The sequence below is a fragment of the Vicia villosa genome, linkage group LG3 (genome assembly GCF_029867415.1).
Source record: "Vicia villosa cultivar HV-30 ecotype Madison, WI linkage group LG3, Vvil1.0, whole genome shotgun sequence".
Taxonomy (NCBI): Eukaryota; Viridiplantae; Streptophyta; class Magnoliopsida; order Fabales; family Fabaceae; genus Vicia; species Vicia villosa.
In genome coordinates, this window is record NC_081182.1 from 142,308,237 (window position 1) to 142,331,478 (window position 23,242).

General features: G+C 34.1%; 1 protein-coding gene across 1 annotated transcript; it reads right to left on the reverse strand.

The window, feature by feature from the left end:
- Positions 1-8,276: 8,276 nt before the first annotated feature.
- Positions 8,277-9,925, reverse strand: LOC131656746 (protodermal factor 1-like). Its single transcript, XM_058926370.1, has 3 exons — positions 9,675-9,925; positions 9,208-9,583; positions 8,277-8,810 (listed from the first exon to the last, which is right to left on the reverse strand). Exons 1-3 carry the CDS (start codon positions 9,847-9,849, stop codon positions 8,477-8,479), a joined length of 885 nt encoding a protein of 294 aa, XP_058782353.1. The 5' UTR covers positions 9,850-9,925; the 3' UTR covers positions 8,277-8,476.
- Between the last annotated feature and the right edge of the window lie 13,317 nt (positions 9,926-23,242).

The window sequence follows — 23,242 nt, forward strand, 5'->3', positions numbered from 1 at the left end:
CGACACAATAACCACCTCCCCACACTCACCGATTAACCGGCGGTCGGCATCTTCGTCCCTTCTACAATGAAATCTATGGCGCACCTTCCTCTTCCATTCTCTTTCTCTAATAGATCTCCCTTCCTCCCTACCATGGCTTTCTCTGCAAAATCCACTCAAATGGAGCATTGAATCACAAACGAAATCGACAAGTAGGAAATTATTACCGATCGTCCTTAGAAGCTTGCGAATATTGTGTCGGTATTGTTGATGTCCGGCGAGGATTCCGACGAGGCCTGATCCGACGGCGGCAGCGACGAACATCGGTCAGCGTGGTTCCGGCGTGGGCTGATTGTGGTGGTAACCTCGCGGTTGCACGCACACGGCAGTCCCGTCGGTCTTGATGTGGGTTGCTGTTGAGCAGTGCGGCGATGGTTTGTTTCATATTGCATCAGTCTTCTTCTTCCTTTCTTATATTCCTGCAAAAGAAAATGTGAACTATATAGACATTGTGTTGTTAGTTTGAAGATTTGTGCAAGTTCTCTTTAAATTAGTTATGGTGATTGTGAATCTAGGAAACTAAATTTGTTATTCACGGTGATGATGAAGAGTTATGGCACTGCATTCTTTAGCCGTGTTAGAATTGGATGTTGCTTTTCTTATTGAAGAGGAGATTTGGAGTGAAGTTTCTTGAATGGAGGTTTTACGATTAGGGAGGAGAGGCTAGAGGGTGATGGTGACCGTCGATATGAGTGTGGTTCTGCGGAGCTTGTTGGTTTTGTTCGTGGAAGAAGGTTTTTTTAGGAGAGAATAGGGGTTAGCAATTGTTAGAAAAATATGGAGGGGAATGTACGTGAAAAAAAGGATCCCTGAATAAGGTTATCACATTTAGTATATATAACAAACATTAGGTTAAAAAAAAGGCTTTCTTGGAGGTAAGATTAGGCTTCTTCTTTTTGTACCTAAACACATTAGTAAGAGCAAACAAACAATACATTTAAAAAAGATAAAATATTAGTATAATGAATTAAAATGGTTTAATAGTTTTAATTTAAAATTCAATTTAAATTAAGATTGAATTAAATATTAAAACCATAAACCACAATAATTAGTGAAATAAAACTAGAGCCATTAAATCATACACTGGAATAGAAATGCGTAAAATGAACATATGTGTGAATAAATGCACAGTTACGCAAATAATATGCAAAGTATAAACCTGTAGAAATAAAATCAGAAGGGCAAATTTTGGGGTATGACAATACCAATAAACGTTTTTTCATACTTCCTAATACTCTCTTTGTCGGCTTTGAAACTCAGTTGCTTCCTGGATCCGTCATAACGCGTAACCACCTTCTTCCCTTTGTCCATGTTCATGGTTGCTTCAGCGAAGGATCTCCCATCGACCTTCCCATATTTACTAATGCATACGAGAATGATAGCACGTTCTTCTACTCCATCTGCCTATCCAATAACCCAAAGTCTCCATACTTCACATTATTTCTATCTTTTCTCTGGAACCTAGGTATGTTGGAAAATAACTTTCTACCTTCCATAAATACATTATCAAGCTTTGTAGCCAACAACCTGCAATCCTTAACGATGAAGTACCTCACAAATCCATATCTCCTTCCTCTCTTATCCCACTTGCTCGAAATAAAGACCTCATCAATCTCACCCATATTTTCGAACACTTAATAGAAATCCTTTGTCGACCACCTATCATCAAACTCAGTGAAGAAAAAAGATGATAGCCCACCATCTTGGTCTTTTGCTCCCTTACTTACTGTTGCGTCCCATTTTGCTCCCATTTTTCTTCTATATGTTACCTTCCTCCAATCGTTTCCCGACATCGTAAACTAACTATTAAGATTAAACAGCACAAAGAATCACATAAAAGAACTCAGTTACCACACAAAAACCAGTTGATACCACTACCGAAACCAAGGCCCCTAACCCTAAGGTTAGGAATTTAAGCCGAAGATCTCAATGATGTTAGCTAGATCTTGTTATGGAGATCCTTCACGAGCCCCTTTGATCTCAATTTGTGAATGACTCTGTTAATTGGTTGGTAGAATCATATATTACTTAAAGTACAAGAGTGAAGTCATGTATTCAGATTCATTACAAGATACAAGGGTCGTTGCAAATACATAGAGTGCACTACACAATATGGGAATTTCATTGAAAAATATACAATTTGAGAATAGTTAATTTTCTTGGTCAACTGTTTACTATTGGTCAGCAGTTGACCATTGACTAGACCACTGGCACCATTGACTTTGACCAACCTAGTTTGACTTCATAAGACTTATATCTCTTCAGCATCTTCAAGTCAACTCTTCTTCGTGTCGTCACCATTAGAAGTTACTTCATAACACCAAGGCTTCCAAAAAAACTCCAGTGAACCATGACATCACCAAAGTTGCATAATCAAAACCATCCATTCAAATCATTCAATAATACAATGCCGTCCAATTTCATATCACTCAAAGAAAGTCACACTACATACAACTAGTTTTTCTAACATTTTAAATACAACCATATCCACAAATATCCCATACTGTCTAAAATATACATACAACAAAAATGGCTTTGACAGTTCACTAACAAATTGCTCTAACATGCATTCCAACAATTCAACCACAATTCATTCAGATCAGCCATACATGAAAACAAAAGACATAGATTCCACACATCTAGCTCACCATTCGAAAATACCACCCCTTCCAATGTCGAACTCAGAAATTCAATGCACTTCATCTCAATTCACGGAAGACATACGGTTTCAGTTCATAAATCTATTCAAAGACAGGCCTGCATAGAACAATCACTAAATTCAGACTAAAACATTCCCCTGTTACCGTTACACCAATTCAGCTCGTACGACATCACTCCACACATACATCGTATGTCACAGTCATCAATTCATTACAATTCTACCTTGCATCCAGACACCAAAATAGATAAACAAATCAAAGAGCATTATCAAAGCGAGGACATGTCAAAAGGAATTGCAATTCAGCCTATTCTCACCATCATTATCATATAACTTCAGACCAAGCCAAACTGCAACGAGCACTCATAAGCCAAATTTGGATTCGCGTCACAATCACAAAACTTCCAGTTTCAAACCGTTTCAATAAACCGATTCAAGTCAGTCTAAATTCATTCAACAACTACCATTATTCAACTTACATTAATTGCAAATTACCATTCTTACTAACAACCACTAACAGGTTCAGCTAACCAACTTTCAATTCCTAACAGCTCCTAAAACTAACAAAGTTTCAATCCTAACTAACTTCTAACTACCTAAACTCTACTAACAGAATTTTCATAACTGTAGATGCTTTTCATGTTGGCTGCATTTGTGGTAAAACATACTTGGGTGTTTAATGTCTTGACTGATGTCATGACATGTTTTATATTGTGTTATGCAGGCTGCATATGTGTTAAGCTAATACAGATTCTGTTAGTGAATGTCATGACCGATGTCATGACATCCTTGTCTGAAAGCAGGAGTTGTTATGTTTTATGACTGTGTTTCCTGATTTCTCTCAATCTACAATTTAGGAAACCTTTTATTGTGTGCTAAATATTTCGTCTAGAAGATTTTGCTGACAGCACGTTCTGTAACAACCAGATGACATGTAAATTAGGTTAACTTGGTTAACCCTAATTTGACTCTAAAGAAGCCCAAGGACCAAGAGCTACATATAAGAAGACTGCAATCCTAATTTGGAACGCAGAGAGAAAGATTGTTAATTGTGAAGAACCGTAGTTATGTAGCTGTGTGTTTAGTCTCTTATACTCTAAGCAATTATCTTTTGATGATTGTATTGGAATAGGTTGTTTATGTATTTTGTCACTCTAAGCTTTTAAGCACGAGTGTGTGTCTCTTGAATGAAGCTTTTAAGCAGATCAAGGTGTGTTTTTGAAGTGTGTCTTCTCTCTCATCTGTTTAATGTTTGTTTGTAATCACTACTATGATTTATGGGGAGTGAGTGGAGATACTCAGGTCTAGGAATAGATTGGAATTACATTGGGTAGGTTTTAAGTGAGGAGTTGTAAACGAGGGAGTTTAACTTCGAATTAATTACGCTTATATTGGATTCCCTCCCTGGATTGGTAGCCCCTAGAGTAGGTATTGTTGTATATCGAACTGCGTGAACAATTAGTTGTGTTCTTTACTGTTTTTATGTGTTTCTGTTTTAACGATTTGTATTGTGGAATTGTGGATGTCATAATATCCAGTACGACATCGCGTGTGAGTTACTAGAATTTTCAATTGGCATCAGCAGGCACCCTTCCTGTTTACATCTGGGTGAGATCTAGGAACAACAAAATTCTGGTACTATGGAGAAGGAATTGTTAGTATTTGGGAATAGACCATCCATCCTTGATGGCTCTAACTATGACTACAGGAAACCTCGTATGGTAGCTGTCATAAAATCTGTGGAGAGGAAGGCCTGGAGAGCTGTGGAAAGCGGATAGAAATATCCCGAGAAGGTTATGGAAGATGGAACCACTATTCTAATTCCTGAAGCACAATGGAACAAAACTAAAGAAGAGCTAGCGTTGGGAAATTCCAAGGCCCTAAATGCCTTGTTCAATGGAATAGACAAGAACATATTCAAGCTTGTGCAACACTGTAATCGAGCTAAAGAAGTTTGGGATATTCTCAAAACAACTCATGAAGGCACATCCAAGGTGAAAATGTCTAAACTTCAATTGCTTACCACTAAGTTTGAAAATCTCAAGATGAAAGAGGATGAAACCATTTATAAATTTTACATGAATGTCCTTGAGATTACAAATAACTCTGGAGCTTTAGGAGAAAAAATGTCTGAAATAAAATTGGTGAGAAAGATCCTCAGATCACTGCCTAAGAGATTTGATATGAAGGTGACTGCCATAGAAGAAGCTCAGGACATCAGCAACATGAAGCTGGACGAACTCATTGGTTCTCTATAAACCTTTGAGATGAGTATCTGTGAGTCTGTTGAAAAGAAGAACAAGAGCATAGCTTTTGTCTCCAACACAGAAGATAATTCAAGAGAAAGCAATGATGGAAGTGATGAAAATTTATCAAAAGCCATAGCCATGCTTGGAAAACAATTCAACAGGTTTATTAAAAGGGTTGATCAGAAGTCCAGACATAATGTCAAGAACACTTCCAATGACATCGGCAAGATCTATGATCCTAGCAGAAGATTCAAAGCTGAAGAGAAGCCCAATCAAGGAAAAGGGGTTCAGTGTCATGGATGTGAAGGAAATGGACACATTAGAGCTGAATGTCCTACCTACCTCAAAGAGCAAAAGAAAGGGATGTCTGTCACTTGGTCTGATGAAGACTCAGAGTCTGAAGAGGAAACTGCAAAACATGTCACAGTTCCAACAAGGGTCTGTGCCTCTAATGATGATTCCAGTGATGACGAGCTAACCTTTGATGAACTTGTTGCCTCATACAAGAAGTTGTGCATTAAGAATGCTGAAGTCTACAAACAAGTGGATAAGCAAGAGATAATCATAAAGGAGCTAGAAACTGAGAAGAATGGACATCTTGCAACCATAGACTCTCTCAATAGTTAAGTGAGTATGTTGAACTACAAGCTTGATCAAATGACTAAATCCTTCAAAATGCTGAATAATGGAACTGATACTCTAGAGGAAATTCTGGAGTCTAGAAAAAGAGCAGGAGATATGTATGGGGTAGGATTTGTGGCTAAAGAGGAATTCACCTCTAGGATCAGGAGATCAAAACCTGAAACTTATGTGACTAACCAAATGTCAGCACCAATGTTAGAACATCAAGGAAACTGAAGAAGGAGCCATACAAAGAAGAAATTCCAAAGATGGAGGTGTCACCACTGTGGAAGATTTGGTCACATAAAGCCATTTTGCTTCAGTTGGATATCCAAACCAACTCATCAAGCCAAACATAAATATGATACTTGTAACAGAAAACAACAGTGGGTGGCTAAGAATGTGTCTCTAATTGCACACACTTCTCTAAGAATGCCTGCCAAGGAAGATTGGTACCTTGATAGTGGCTGCTCAAATCATATGACTGGAAGAAAGAACGTATTAGTAGACATCTATCTTAAGGGGAACCAGTTATGTGACTCTTGGTGATAGAGAAATAAGGGAAGTCAAAGGTGTTGGCAAGATAGGAGGTCATGGGGTTCCTAATCTGAACAATGTTACTTGTACAAGGACTGACTGCAAATCTTATAAGCATCAGCCAACTGTGTGATGAAGGATTCTATGTCAGGTTCACTAAAGAAGGGTGTATTGTTACTAATGGAGAAAATGAAGAAATCATGAAGGGAGTCAGATCTAAGAATAATTGTTACCTATGGGAGCCTAAAAACTCCATGTTTCCTTCTACTTGTCCCGTGGCCAAAGAAAAAATTGAGGGCAATTATCAAAAAAGAACTATCAAACTAGAGGATCTTGTTCCTAGAACAAAGAACCGGATGGAAGAAGAGGATGAGTTTGATGATGAGTCTTATATTGAAGAACTCACCGGTAGTGAACTTGCTGCTGGATATTCTGAGGTGTGTCTACTAAATGGAGAACTGAGCAAAAGACTGACAGTGTATAAAAATGCTTATGCCCTATTACAAGAAGAAAGAGTAAGTCTCATGATAAACATTGTTGATCTAGAGAGAAAACTGCGAAACACAAGATCAAACAAGAAGACAACAATGGGAAGTACTCAAGACACAAATATCAGCAAGTCAATCATTTCAAACAAGAAGAAGAGAAAGAAGTTCAATCAAGAACCTCAACATCCGGAAAAACACACACTTGTTTCAGCCAAGAGATGCTATCAATGTGGTAAGATAGGTCACTTGAGGTTCTCATGTCCTAAAACTCATACACCTACCAAAAGAAAGATCCCTCAACAGGAAAATCTGGCCAAGATAAAGCCACCTCAGCGGAAGTCATGTGTGGATGTTAAATATTCAAACTGTGACAAAAATGAGGAGGAGGCTATAAAGAAAACAGGAAGCTTTAGAAGAAGGAAACCTAGACAAGATGAGAGTCACAAAAAGGACAAGTGCATTCCTGCTACAAACAAGAACACGACAATAATGTGGGATGATGTAGAAGAAGGTGAGACTACTACCTCAGTAGAATATGAAAATGTCTAAACAGATGTCTTAACATCGAAATATGCTGAGAAAAGGAACATTGGTGGGATGAAGTGGAAGGCGACGTTGATTCCATTCTAATGATGCATGGATCTGATGACATTGTTTTAACTGTTGTAATTTCTTAGTTTTCTTAATTTTCTGTCGGAAATTTTGATGCATATTTTAATCAATGAATGGATATTTTATCGTTACAAATGTTGTTGTTCTGGTTTCTGGGTTTTGTTTATTTCTGTATATGCATCTACGGAAGTCTTCCGTATGTGCATCTACGGAACAAAACAACATTCAAATAAAAAAAGGGTGCTTTCAGAGTTACATTTACAGAAGCACGAGGACATTTTGATCAATTCGATGGTGTATAAGAATGTCATATGGTGGGATGAGAATTTTTTTTTTTTTTTAGTGTTTTTTATTATGCATATTTTGTACCATCTAAAACTTCAGTTTTTGTACTTTATTGGGTGTTGCCAGCAAGTATTGTTGTTTAAGTCTCGGTTAAAACTATTTCCTAGAATATTAAAATCAAAGTGGTTCGAATCATTTATTATGAAAGAAGTCATACTATATATCCATTTGATTTAAAAGATCTAACAAGTTAAACAATAAATGGCCAGATATTCAAACCATATCATTGGTTGTGAAGTTGAGAGACTCACCAAAGACATTAAAGAAGTACTTTTTGAAGGTAGCCAAAATTTTAATTCCTTCTAATGTTTGCCTTTATAATTTATATGTTAAGTTTAGTTCCTCCATCAATCTTGAAAACATTGAATTTCAAAATAGAGATCAACAAAAACTCTAAACATGTCTTGGAATCAAACTCCAAATGAGCATGCCCTACATATTAAAGCATCACTTTAAGGTTGATACATCCCATTGGCTCACACCACCATAAGACAACTATGAACATTAATTATTCAACTACACAACATTTAAGTAGCAAGCAACTTTTATTTTTCTGCAACACTCACCTATCTATTCTATATCATTTGATTTGTGCAATTTATGTAGAGTAACCCCATTGGATACTTTTGAACATCTTCATTATTATTCTGTCTATGAAAATTAAATTTTTGACATAACAAGGATCAGATTTTATACTTCAATCATAACTATAAATGAACTTCAAAATTAATCTAGTTGAACCATAAACCTTGCATTAAATGAAGTTGTCAAGAAACATGAAATCCATCTCAACATAATAAATCAACACATATAAGTGTCTTAAATGAAATAACACAAACTAACAAAAACCTTAATGATAAAATCAACACACAAAATCAAACAAGCAAACTAATTAATTAGGGTTATGCATGATATTGCAATCAACTTCATGGTGATCTAGGCTTCATTTTTCCTTCATTTGCCATCTTGAAAAGATGAGCTTGAGTTGCAGCAGCTTTGTTGGAGTGAAGTGAGGCAGAAAACCTGTCCCTAACTTGATCAGTTGTGTAAGGGAACTTGTGGTTGACCAATGAGTTGAGAAATGAAGCTGTTCCTTCTCTGTAGAGTGCTCCTAACCCATCAGTTCTTGTGTTGGAAAGTGCTTGTGGTAAGGTTAGGCCAGGAGTAAAGCCAGGAACACTTGTTACACCAAATGCATTTCCCAATGTTCCCCACCAACCTAGAATTCCCCATATTATTGCTGGATGGTTCCTCCAGTAGCTGTAAATCACAGAAAAAGTAATATCTCAATACTGTGGTAGTAAATGGTAATATAATATATTTTCACTAAGTTACTTTTATAGAGAAAAAGTCACAACATATAGGTCCACTAGTTCTACTAAAATTTAATGTGACTTTCTTTTTCAAACAAATGAGTATTCGAGGGTGCGCAAGACGGCCTACAAGGATGTGTAAGACGGCCTATAGTTTATAGTATAAGGCCTCACACCTTTTCATGATTAAGCTATGTCAAGAAGCGTTTCCATACACATATTTTCACTGAAGCTAGTTTCAGCTTAGAAACTCTCAAAAATTTGAGACGGCTCTGAAACATGTATTATAGAGAAATAGGTAATAATATTAACAATGTGTTGTGTTGTGAAATTAAGCAACTTACTTGCATGTGCCACTTAAGGGAGATGGAGAAGGTAGGAAAGGAGGTGATGGGAGAGTAGGGGTGCCAGGGTCAATTGGAGTGGATGGAGATGGTGGTGTCAAAGTGATTGGTGGATCAATAGGAGTGGAAGGTGGTGAGGTATAGTATCCACCACTTGAAGGAGGGTTTGATGGTGTTGAAGGTGTAGGGTTATATGAGGGTGTTGAAGGTGTTGTTGGAGTTGAAGGATCATGTGGTGGTGATGATGTTCCACAGCCACCTGAAGGTGTTGATGGAGTTGGAGTTGGAGTATAATAACCTCCATGTGAAGGTGGTGATGAGCTTCCATGTGAAGGTGGTGAGCTATGAGATGGAGGAGAACTACTCCTGTGTGGGCCTGCATGGAAAATATCAAATATTTTTCTATCAACTTTTGCTAAAACATTAAACAATGTTACATTACATGATAAATGAAGTTAGAGAATTACAAAGAGAATCAGAGAAACTTGATGGAGGGTTTCTCAAATGTGGATCTGGAATGTAGTAGTTCTTCTGATCTCCAACAGTGGAGGAGGAGATTACAGGAATGACAAGGTGCTGAGAAAGAAGTGCAATAAGCACTGTGAAAATGGGAAAGGAGACATTGGTTATTTTCCTCACCATGTTTTCTTGATGCTTAGAAGAATGAGAGAAGAGAAGTGAAGTGAGTGGTGAGAAGTGAGGAAGTGGTGGGGAATATATGCATAGAGTGAAGTAAATATTAGCAGGTGGGAAGAGTCTATGGTTAGTTGATATGTTGCAGAGTGCATTTACTCAATACAGTTTTACTATTGCTTGAAATAATGGGATTTGAATTCAGCACATTAAATGCTTGAGGAGATATTTGATTTTGTTGTCTGATTTTAAAATTACTCAAAAATGATGATTAAGTGGTTAAGTGAATGTATGTTGGATTCAAGTGTGAAAGATTAATCACGTATTCATTATTAATAGAATAAGATTTTTTTTCTTTATGCATTATGGTTCTTAGGGGAATAAGGTTATAGTAATCTAAAGTGTGTGTCGAGAGGTTATGGCACTGGCTAAGTATTGTTTTTAACAGAAATCAAATTCGGTATTTCTCAAACTTCGTCCTTAGCAGGAGCTCGTTTACCACTCGATCTCAATTGCTTGGTTAATAGAATAAGACTTTGTTTGGCAAGACTAAATGAGATTATAATCCATATTTAATAAATATTTGATTACTCACATTTTTCAGGATTTCTAATTTTTTTTTATTAACTTAATATGATAACTCAAGTAGTTTATACTTTATATGTTAAAGTTTATAGCTTATCTATTTCTAATACAACTTAATTTTTATTAAGAGCATAAAAAATTAATTAAGTACTCATTTGGTGTGTCTTATTTTGTTATCGTTTAGGATTTCTAATAGTTTTGTTCACCCCTGTGACAAGATAGCTTTGAATTTTTTTGAAGTTAGATAAACAACTTGTTGTTATTTTAAGTTGAGTGTTGAGGAAGAAGTAGCTAGATTAGTAGGTTAAGAGAGTAGAGATGGGATCTTTTAATGTAGGTGGGTTATGGAGTTCTATTAAAAAGCAGGGCCGGCCCAAACAAATTAGGGGCCCTGTTTTATTTCTAATTTAAAGCAAATTGCTAATAAAATAAAATGTAATTTGCTCTACTTTTTTGTTCAATTTTTATTTATTAATATAATAGTTCTTTTTAATTCATAAACATAATGATAACAATTATAAAAAATTAAATAATTAACAAATATTTAAATTTGAGAAAAGCGGTATTGAGATTAAACCGTTTAAATAAATTTTATCAACATTATTTTAACATTATAATATGACTTACATATTAGTCTAAATTAATAAATATTTTATTAATATTTATTTAACAAATTTATAGCTATTAGTTTGAATAAAGAAAAAATTTATTAAACTTTTATACATATTATCATTGAAACTATTTATATATATGAAATTTGCAACACATTGCACTTTAGATGAAATGTCGTTCATTGTTTTACAGTATTTAATATATAATAATTTATTAACAGTAACTATAATAATATATATACTATAAGTTGGAAACATTATAAAATTATATAAGACTACAGATAGACTAGTTAGTATAGTCTAAAAGCAAAATATTATTTTTTTTGCCTGATAAAAGTAGCGAAAGTATATATCACCAGCTACATCTCAATTCCTATAATATATAGATTTTTATTTTGAGGCCCACTAGACATTTGGGGACCTTGTGCTGTGGCACTGCTTGCACAGGTATAGGGGCCTGGCCTGTTAAAAAGTTGAAGGTGAATGAACTTATTTATTGTAATTTTCTACAGTTTGTAGTGATACAAGAGACTAAACTTCATGAGGTGTGTGTCTTGCTGGTGCATTCTCTATAGGAGAATCCATTTTGTGAGTGGAGGTTTTCCCCGATTGATAATACTAAAGGCCTTAATTCCATTTGGTTGTGAATGAGAGATCTTTGTTCTATTTCTCTAGGTTAGAGTTTTTTGTGTTTGTATGGACTTGAGGATTTTAATTCAGCATGCTCTAGTGTTGAGAGGATTGGTGTGGATAGTCTGCACCGTTATCATGAGTTGACTGATTGTTTTGGAATTTCTAACTTCATTTTCCAAATGGATTGTATCGCTCTTCAGATTTTAGAAAGAAATTTTACTCAGTCCCAATCTAATGAGAAAGCTGCTAGTATACTTGACATGATCCTTGTGTCAAATGCCTGATGAGAGACGTTGGGTCTGATGTCTTTGTAGGACCTTCTTAGAGACGTGTCTGACCATTTCACTGTCATCCTTGGCTATGAAAACCGGTTGCGAAGACCTAAGCCTTTTAGATTCAACATTCATTTGTTGCCTCACAATCAACTCACCGAGGTAGTTCATTCTGTTGTGACTCTATTTATTTGGGCTGGTAGGCGATTGTTCTTAAAGAGAAACTTAAAACACTTTAAAAAGTGGTGTAAAAATTTTGGCATAAGGAAGTTTTTGGTAATTTGATTCATCCTATTGATACCCTTAAAGAGGATATTAAGAAGCTTGACATGAAAGTGGAACAACGAATTTCCCTTTACTCATGGATTAGTGATAGGACGAAGGCCATAATGGATTTCTAGTCCTTGCTTAGAATTATATATTTTTAGTTGGCTTAAAACATATGTTCTTCAACCAGTAGATGCGTACTTGCTGAAGTAATGTTCTAACATGTCATAGAACATCAGTTCCTTCCATACATCTAAACTTGATGTTGTAGATATTATATCATCCTTAAACAGGCCTAATACAGATGGTTCATCTATGCTTAAAATAGACAGAGTTAGAGTTACTTCCTAAAAGGAGTCAAGAGGTATGAAGATTCTTGTTGAGACCAGCCTGTATGGTTTCAATCTTTCCCCGTGTTTCTTAAAGAAGTAACCTATTAGCCAAGCAAAAGTGCCTTTACGAGTGGACTTGAGACCTAGAACTCAAGTATCGTTGGCTCCTTTAACTGATCCACCATTGTTCATACCCTATGATGAGTGCAGTTTCTGAGGAGATCAAACCCTAATGCTGACAAGAACAAGGTTTGACAGAGATAACATGCAACGGAATTTCCATAATAGTTCCTCATCATCTTTTTAGGCACAAGGCTTTGTACCTATTCACCGCATACCGGTAGAACAACCTTGAGTTTGAAAATAAATCAAACCCTTATGACGGCATATCAATGCCCTCGATGCTCAATACAGTCCATCATCCACTTCTAGGGATAATGTACACATCGAAGATCAACACATATTTTCATCACCAACCTTACTTGATGAACCAGAAATTATCTTCCCAGGATCTCATCCAAAGATAGACCAGGATGTCTGCTCTAATACCAATTGAAATTCTGGCATAACAGATCCAGATGTCGAGAAATATGTCGAGACATGTGATATGCCAAACAATCAGCAAAGAATATACACAGAATTATGCCAAACTGAAAGATAAAAGACACCAGAAATTGTTGACCCAATTCGGTGAAATCACACATACTATGGGGGCATACCAAGCCAGGAATAAAGTCCACTATCAACAGTATTAATTCAGAGCTAAAGTAGTCCCAAGCTTACAACACCTAACTTAACCCCTACCCCATGACCCTTCAACCTAGGTCCTCCCTATATATGGGATATCCCCATCCCAATTCCAATCATCGCAATGATGTTATACAGTTCTCCAGTCTTAGGAGCTGTAGTAACAACCTAATATCCATCTCCTTCTAATCTAAAATATCAAAAGTTTGGAAGACAAACTTTCATAACAATCCCTAGACAAGAACTTTTATTATGACCACGAACTTGGAGTTACTTCTAAGCTTCCTCCAAGTACAATACTCCTCTTTCCTACAGGCTTCGAGGATCACATAGGTAACCTTCCCACATGCCGGGAGGTTTACCTTGACAAACCCTAATAACTACATCATTATATGCTCATTGGTTGTCTTGTTTTTCTAGGTTTCAAAATCTTCTCTTTATAACCTATACCCAACTGGATTTGGGCCTTCAATCACAGCAAATTTGCTTTTCCAATATAGTAGTAACTTCTGCTATAATCAAGGTCTTCAATCAAATCTTCCTACATTTTCTCCAATTATAGATAGTCTTTATCTTCACGAATCTTCCAAATATTCTGATTGATTCTTTTGACCTTTCAATCATGTACCTCCTTATGTGATATGCATAATATTCAGAGAATATTATGCATCTGTTAAATTGAAACAGAATCACGTAATCCTGCTCAGCAGGAACACGTCAATAGCTATGCCATAGGACATGTTATTCTAGAACATGTTCCAACATCTCATAGGACATCCTTTTGTTGTACCTGTTTTTTGTTTGCAAGAATTACATCCTATGATTATACATAGTTTAGCCAACATAAATGCCAATTACCAAATTCATAGAATCAACATTCGTTATATTCAAGTTTAAAATATATCACTCATTTCCAGAAAAATTAAAAACTACAAATATGAATAAAAAAATATAATAAATCTAATACACCCCGCCTCTTAGATTACTTTTAATACTTACATTTGGCATCGAAGCAAGAGTTGGGCAACTTTCTCGTAGATTCGAGTAAAAACGTCTTCCGCAAACGCGTTTTTAGAAGAAGGTGGCAGCGTTAATAAACCACCATTTTTCACCAATGAACACTATAATTTTTGAAAAAATAGAATGTGAATGTTTCAAGAATTACAAGGTGCGGAAGTATGGAAATCATTCAAGAATGGTCATACATTCTAATTTTAGTTGTTAGTGGTGTAAGTTCTAAAAAATATGCAGGTGCATGGGATGATAAAGATAACAAGAAAGTTATTCATAATAAGTAAGCCAAAAACATATTAGCATTTCCCTTAGGAATGGATGGATTATTTAGGGTTTCTGATGTTCAAATCGCTAAAGAAATATCTGATACATTACAAATATCACACGCGCGAAGTAATGGATGAAGTAAAATGATCCAAACTAAACACTCTTTCTCTCAAGAATATGAAATGGTTAGAATGCAACTGGGAAACAGATACTTGATTTGCAAAAGAGGTTCACTCATTTGACAAATCACTTGAAAGTTCTTGGAAAAATATTCACCAATTATGAATTAAACCTAAAGGTACTTAGGTCGTTGTCAAGAGCGTGAAAACCAAAGGTAACGACCATTTCTAAAAAGAAGAGGTTATCAAAAATGACATTGGTACCTTAGTTTGGAAAACTAAAATAACATCAATGGAACTTGGTAGATTGGAACAACGTTAAGAACATGACGATAAAAATAATAATATTTCCTTAAAAGCATAATCAAAAGTGAATGAACAAGATGGTGGTTTATATGAAGATGAAAACATAAAACTACTGCTCAAGAAGTTGGGTAAATTTCTTAAGAATGATAAAACAATGATATTTGGTCAAGGAAATAAATTTTCATAGATGAAGGAAATATTTACTTCAAATCAAAATTTTACTTGCATTGAATCTGGGAAACAAGGACATATCAAGGTTGATTGCTCATCTCTCCAAAAGAAGAATGGATTCGGAGGAAAGAAGGACATGAGACCAAAGAAAGCCTACATATCATGAGAAGATAGTGAAGTAAGTTAATTATTGAATTTGGACAACAAAGAACAAGCAAATCTCTCCTTGATGGTCTCACATCACTTCGATGACGATAACAAAGAGGTTAGTGATTTTGAAACTAATAACAAACCATTATATGATGAATTACAAAATGTCTAATAAATAAAATAAAATAAAATAATTTTTTTGTATAGAAAGTAAAACTAATACCATGAAAGTCGAATTAAAAAAAATTAAAGATTAAACATGTACAAAATGTGATTCTCTTGAATTAAAAATTGGTGATTTAAATAAAATAATAAATAAATTTGGAAAAGGAAAACTTGGTTTAGAAAGTGTTCTAAGCAAATAAATATATACAAATGATATAAGTAGTCTCGGATATTCCGAATTTGACAAACCCAGTTCAAGTAAGACTATATTTATAAAGACTAGTAATGCTTACAACATTGTTAAAACCAAAAGGGGGCAAGATAAATTTCAACCAAAAAGGACTCATGAAAAACAATTCTTATCAATCTAAAAGAAATGAGTCTTATAATTCATTTTTATGCTTTTATTGTAATATAAAAGATCATACCCGAAATGCTTGTTATATGAGAAACATTGGTGATCCTAGTGGAAAGTATATTTGGGTAAAGAAAGGAACTAACCCACAAGGACCCAAAGCACATTTGGTACCTAAAAAATTTAATTTTTTGTATGAGTTCTTAAAAGCCACCATCAACATGTGGTATCTTAATAATGGATGCTCCAAACACATGACGAGAAACAAATAAAAGCATGACCTTGTTGTTGGCTTACTAATGATGAAATTTGTTAAAGACAAATTATTTGATGCATGTCAAAAACCAAAAAAAAAAACTTTTACGGAAAAAAAATATTGCTTCTACATCTACACCTATTCAATTTATTCACATGGTTTATTTGGTCCCTCCAGGACAAAATGTTTGAAGGCAATTATTATGCATCAGTTATTGTTGATGACTTCTCAAGGTTTACATGAACATTGTTCTTAGTTCATAAACATGATGCTTTTAATGCCTTTAAGAGATATTCAAATCTAGTTCAAAAAAAATCAATAATGATTGTATCGGTTATAAGTGACCATGGTGGATAGTTTCAAAATTCATCCTTTGAAGAATTTTGTTATGAGAATGGAATATCACACAATTTTTTGCACCAAGGAAACCTTGTGGAATTTGGAATTTTCCTCTAGATAAATTGATTCGAATCAACAAGTGAACCTTATTTGAATCACAACCTCATGTAACTCGAATCAAGTGCTAGTTCTTATTCGAATCAGATGTCTCCTTGAAGCCAAATTTGTGCTCTGCTCAAATTGACTCGAATCAAGCATATAACTTTATTTGAATCATGATTATCTCTTGAATCGAATCATAGCTTCACAAATCTAATTTTCCATCTTAGATTTAAATAGTTATTTCTTTGATGAAAGTAATAAGTGTGTGAAATATATAGGTTAAACCCATAGAGACAAATTGAAAATTTGTCTTCTCATGTGTAATGTGTCTGTACCCATCACCATGATATTTCTCTTCTTGTCTAGAACAACCTCTTGAGTATAAACCATGTAATATTTTATTATTTTTGTTGCATCTTATTCTTGTGCAATTTGTTGTTTGTTTTGAGTGAATTAGAAAGAGTGAGTTGATTGATCTTGAAGTGTTGTTCAAGATTAGTCAAGCTCGTGATATCAATCAAGAACCGAGACTCATTTATCCATAAATTTGAGAGAACCTTATATGTGTGTTCTTCATTCACATTCATCTAATCCCTTGACTAACACCTTGTGATATATAGTATTTGTGAGATAGGCTGGCACTATTCATCATCTTCATCCTTAGTCTATTTTCACTGTTGAGGACCTTCATCTCTAAAGATTGAGTGTTGAGGGAGACTAGTGGTACATTAGGGTATCTAATATTTTTGTGTGAAGTTTGTTGTTTGTAACAAGTGCAAATATCTATTCTTAAATATTGTTTGGTCGTTATTGTTATCTATCAACAAGAAAGTTTCAATATAATCCAAGGAATACTTTGGCGAGATCAAGTATCAATTATCCGTAAGACGGAGTTAGAAGTTATCCATATTTGGTTGATTTGGAGAAAGATTGCTCGCATACAATGTTGGGAGTTGTCCAATAAATGCTTAGCTAATGGAAATTGCTCAAACAAGAAATCGCTGAGATCAGGTAAATTGCCACACACAAATACTTGGAGCAGGTTATTGTGGATAACAAGGTTATTGGATCAAGATCTTTAGATTTCTCGTTTTTGCTAAAAATTTGAGTGTTTGCATCAACAGAGAGAATTATTGTTTGATAGTTTGTTGTAATCAAAATGCTTGTATCAAACATATCAAAATAGTGGAAGATCGTGATTATTTTCCACTGGTTCTTAACATTATTGAAGAGTGGAGTAGGCAAAGTGAGAACGAACGCCAAAATACTATATATCTCTGTGTATTTTTACATTAATATTACTTTTGTATTCGTGCATTATTGCATCATTTGTATGTCATATAGGTTAGACCGTACATATAGAGATTTAATGTATAAGCTTTGGCTTCTGGTGTATCAATCTAATTGAATTATCATGAAGCCAATTATGTCTTGGTATAACATATATGTAAAGAGTTTTAAATTAATTTGTTTAAAGCGACTTTGATTGTCTTGTGATTGACTTGCATTTGTAGCTATCAAGTTTTTAGTAACATATATTATTTCACTTGGTTACATTCATTGAGATGCTTCCAAGCTCTCCTAGTATTATGTTTTGCTTCCACGCGTCTTAAAATCTTTGATTTTGTTTATGGGACCTAAACTATTTTTGAAATTGTCTTAAAAGGAAATGATCTATTCAACCCCCCCCCCCCCCCCTTATAGACCTCTTCGTGTCCATATTCTCATCCAACAATTATTTGTTTTTAGTTATTTTTAGTAGGTTGATCTTGAGTCTAATTTATACCTATATTTATATTTTGTGGGCCTTTAGCTACCTTTTCTTTATCAGTTATCAGCAACCTTATAAGTTATCAACTATAAATTAACTTATAAATTATTTTCCATTTTTATTAAAAAGAGCTTAAATATCATATGTATAAGTGAGGTGACATACTCTAGTCTTAACTCTTGAAGGATTTTTTATCGTAGAAATAAAATATTTATATCTTTTATTATCTCTTGATCATTATTATATTTTTGCTTTAGGCACTCTTTTAATCTCTCGAACAAGATATAATTTTAATCAATTTATATCAAATCATGAACAAATAGGTTTTGCCTTAATCACATCGTCCTCTTAAGCCTTATGCTTGAGAGACTGTAAATTGGGAAAGTCTGCACGAGCTCCAAAGAAGGCGGCCCTTTAATCCCCTAACTCGTGGAGGACTTGAGAACAAAAATTGATAGGGTAAGGTGGCGAGAGCGTGAAACGGCCCCAACACAACACTCACCCTCGTCCGATACAATATGACCAGCTATGGATCACTGTAGAACGTGCTTATCCAAGTACTTAGTCAGTAACTAAAATCTTCGTAAGGAGAACTACACCCCCTATTTTGGAAGATGACTAACTTCAATCACTCCCATGATCTAATCAAGGATGCGCATAAGCGGATTTATAGATATTTGAACTAGTCCTCACAACAACCGCTCAAATGGAATTTGAAATACCCTAGTCTTATAATTGGGACATTCATTCACTTTGTATGCATATCAGAACATAAAAGACCCTCTTGTGCATCTCATCTCATGCTGGGTATTTTCTTTTAATACTTACCCTGAAGTATAAATCAAATTTAACTATTTTTTTCAATGATATTATTCTAAAAACACTTTTAAAACAAATTTTATTTTCAATATTTTTTATTTTCATGGAATATTAAGTTGACATGAATGGCATTTTTTAAAGGACAGGATTTAGGTACAATTCTTTAGGTACGGTTATTACTATTTTCTAATAAAAATATGACAAGTGTATAATTTCCTCTTACACGTATGCATATTTCTCCTATTTTCACTCATTAAATAATATTTAAGTATATTTGTCATATTTTTATTGAAAAATAATAAGAACCACACCTAAAGAATTGTACCTAATTTTTTTTTTTTTTAAAATAAATGTTCTTGAAATTTCTTACTGTAATAACTATTACTATACAATTAGTTAGTTTTGTTTATGACTAAGACCAAAGGGAGTAGTTGAGATAAATTAATATATGGTAATGCATGTATATATATTTGTTAGTGCACAAGATCTAGATCCATAATAATGTTTGTATTTCTTTGTCTAAAATAGCATTATTAAGAGCACATGCCTAACAAAATCTGTCTTTCCTTACCTAGGCAATGTCTCCTGATTAATTGCAGGTACTTATTATGTTTACTCTAAAGAAGTTTAAGAAATAGAAAAAAATAGAGTAACACTCCAACCCAATCTCCTTCAATAAAATTGTGAAAGTATATTCATTTGAATTGAAAGTGAAACGTAAACACACCCAAGTCCAACAAGTGTAGAACTGATAAAGCTGTACCATAAAATAAGGTATTAATCCCCAATTTTTAAGTTCAATTTTTTATCCATCTTCAATTTTAGAAATATGACAATTTGTAATGTGGTAGGGATATGGCGATGATAATTTGAATATATGACAACAAAATATGTGTTATTAAAATATTAATTAAAAATTGTAATTTAACATTAAAACAGTTTAACTAATATTTTAAAAATTAAAAAATATAATTAATAATGCTTTCTTTTGATGTTCCTTAAATAAAACAAATTAATAAATTAAAACATGTTGTATAGAAAGTAAATCCAAATTAAGAAATTAGTAAATCAACATATCAAAAATAAAAATAAATGAAAATGAATAAGAAGTGGCTTTCTTTAACAGAAAAATATATATTAATCTCTAAGGGTTGGTCTAGTGGTGGAGGTTTGGGTCTTTAAAATGTGCTCCTTTTAAGGTCCTAGCTCAAAAGTTATAAAAGAGAGGAAGTGTGAAAGCTCTATTGGTCTTATACTTAATAAGTCTCTGACTGATTATTTTAATGTAAAGGTATAAAAGTGACTCTTGAAACAATAAGATAGCTCACTCACACGCACTCATAGATCACACTCATAGATGTTTCAAAGTGTCTTTTATTTTATAAAACACTTGAAAAATATTTGTATATGCATCCTTAAGGGATTAGTGACGTACGTTCGATCAATTAGGCGGACTTTTTATACTAGTTAATCAATTACTAGATTAGGGATAATCGATTAAGACATGTATATTCGAATAATGATGGTGTAGTTCAAAATATTTCCATATTAAGGTTGTTTAATCAATTAGCTAGGGTTAATCGATTAAGAAATAAAAAAAATCTCATGGGTCTTTTTTTTTTTTAGTCAATTCTTTTCTTATAAATAAAAGGCTTCTCCTTATTCCGTTTCACACAATTTCTTAAAATTTAAAAATATTTTCCCTAGTGTTGAGAGAGTTAAAAATAATTGTGAGAGTTTTGTACTGGTGTCATGCTAAGATTGTATTTTACTCAATATGGTGTTTTCTCTTGAGTTATATCTTTTTAAGAATTTATAGTTTGCTTCTTGAGTTTAATTAGTTAAAAAATCGTGTTTGGGTGTTGAGATTAGCCTGTTAAGGGGAGGGTGTAATGAAAATAGTGAAAAAATTTACTCGATCCATAGAGATGGGGTCAAAGTTTATACCAATAAGGATACTCTTATCAAAATCAACTAAGAGACTATAAGAAAACTCAAAACCTTTGAGAATAACTTTAATAATCCACAAATTTTCTACTAACCCCCTGCCCCCCCCCCCCCCCCCCCCCCGCAATGATTAAAGTATAATCAGTATACTACAAGGGGGAGATGACTAAGTTCGTACTACACATACTAAAACATGTCAAAAGGTTCAACTCCACAACCCCGCTTTAAATCCCACTAAGCGCTTCCAACTAGAAGAAATCACTACTACAAATAATACATTTCATGACAAAGCTTTATTTGTTTATAATTTTATACTAAATGATTTATCCCTTCGGTTTTCGAAATAACCGGGGGATAAAATAATTAGATGTTACTATAAAAACGCTCGTTAAACAAATTTTAGCCTTATCCTAACTAATATGTAACCTCCCCAAACTCGTACAGATCATTCTTCGGGATGGATTGCAAGACAGAAGTCTTGCAAGATAACTAAAAGGTTGGAAAAGTTCTCTATGATAGATTGCAAGTGCATAAAATCACTTGCTTCAAGTTAAACAAAGCAGGGAGTTCAACCTTTGAAAATATTAGAAGTTGGATGCATACAAGGTATGTAACAAAATCTTGAATTACATCGACGATGATGAATCTTGATTTGTTTAATATTTATGTAAACAATGTAATATTTTAAAAAAATTATTTACCTCGGTTTTTTTTAAACCGATGGGTAAACATATTTTACCTCGATTTTATCAAAATCGATGGGATAATTTTGGCGTGATTATTGAGGATATTGATCCATGTTCTTAAACAAATCCTTGATGTTCATTTCATGAGTATCATCACTCAAAAGATTACCATTAGTGATTCACGTGTAACATAAAAAAACTTCCACTATAAAAGCAATTTGAATATCAAAAAAGATAATGAATCATCATGATGCGCTTGAAACTTTATGCATTCACCACTTTAAAGTTTGAAAGAGCATTTTCCATGAAAAGATCTCTACGATGGATTGTAAAAGTAGAAAACTATTTGGTTTTAAGGTTTGTTTTCTTAAATATTTATTTGAGCAGAAAATCATTTATTTATCTATCCCTTTTTTATTTTATTTCAGAAACAAATGCATACAAAAGCAATTGAAAATATCATGTGTAACGCCCAGGACTGCTTTCAAGATTATCGTCTGACCCCACAAACCAACACAGGTCTTTTCAGCATGATTTATCCTCACTCACACGCTTTTCGGGAAACTTCTCAGAAGGTCACCCATCCTAAAATTGCTCTAAGTCAAGCACGTTTTGAAGGAGTGAAGAAAACACAAGAAAGGGAGGTTTGAATTAGGTTTTTCATTCTTTGATAATTTTCCCTTTCTTAACTAAGGTTGTGTTAAGTAATGCTTTCAATTGCTTGCGGAAGCATAAATAGTAAAGTAAAGCATAAACAAAGATAAAGAACACATGATATATCCTGGTTCACTTGAGAAACCCTCAAGCTAGTCCAGTCCATCCTACCAAGGTGACTTCGCATTGAACTCAAGATCTTACTCCATTATAACCAAACTGATTACAATTGCATGGGCCAAATGTCAATGACTAACAATGCTTAAGCTACCTGCAAGTGACTAACCACCACTAAGACTTCCATCTTAGTCTTTCCAAAGCTTCTGACCTAACTGGTCTTTTGAGGAATACGATACCTTCCTAAAGCTTCTGACTAAATGGTCCTATAGAAGAATTGTTAAAAAAAACCTTCCTAAAGCTTCTGACCTAACTGGTCCTTTAGAAGGAATAAACATCTATTTGTTTTTACAAGGTTTGTTTACAATTAAAAGATTCTACACAAGCATATGTAAACTCAATTGAGTACATCAGAAGATCCTAATACACATTAAGAATATTACATTTTATTGTAGCTTTTGATGTGTGATATTCTTTTCTTCAAGTAGCTTTTTCACAGACAACAACCCAAAGCACTTGAATTCTTTACGTCTTCTTTTTCATAAGCTTCTGAAAGCTTAATTGATCTTGATGCAGCAAAGAGAAGAACTTTCTCATCTTGATTTTTCTTAGAGTATTCCATGATCATATTCATTATCAACATGACTAACGAGCCATTTGATCAAGAGTCATTCTTGTTGTTGTTATGTTGGTTGATGGCTATGTTAATTTTCACCA

Bases quoted from the DNA above. Each gene is read 5' to 3' on its own strand.
- LOC131656746 (XM_058926370.1), bottom strand. From the start codon at position 9,849: ATGGTGAGGAAAATAACCAATGTCTCCTTTCCCATTTTCACAGTGCTT. The intron at 9,584-9,674 runs GTAATTCTCTAA...TTTTCCATGCAG, and splicing joins AAGTTTCTCTGATTCTCTTT to GCCCACACAGGAGTAGTTCT. The intron at 8,811-9,207 runs GTAAGTTGCTTA...TGTGATTTACAG, and splicing joins CCCTTAAGTGGCACATGCAA to CTACTGGAGGAACCATCCAG.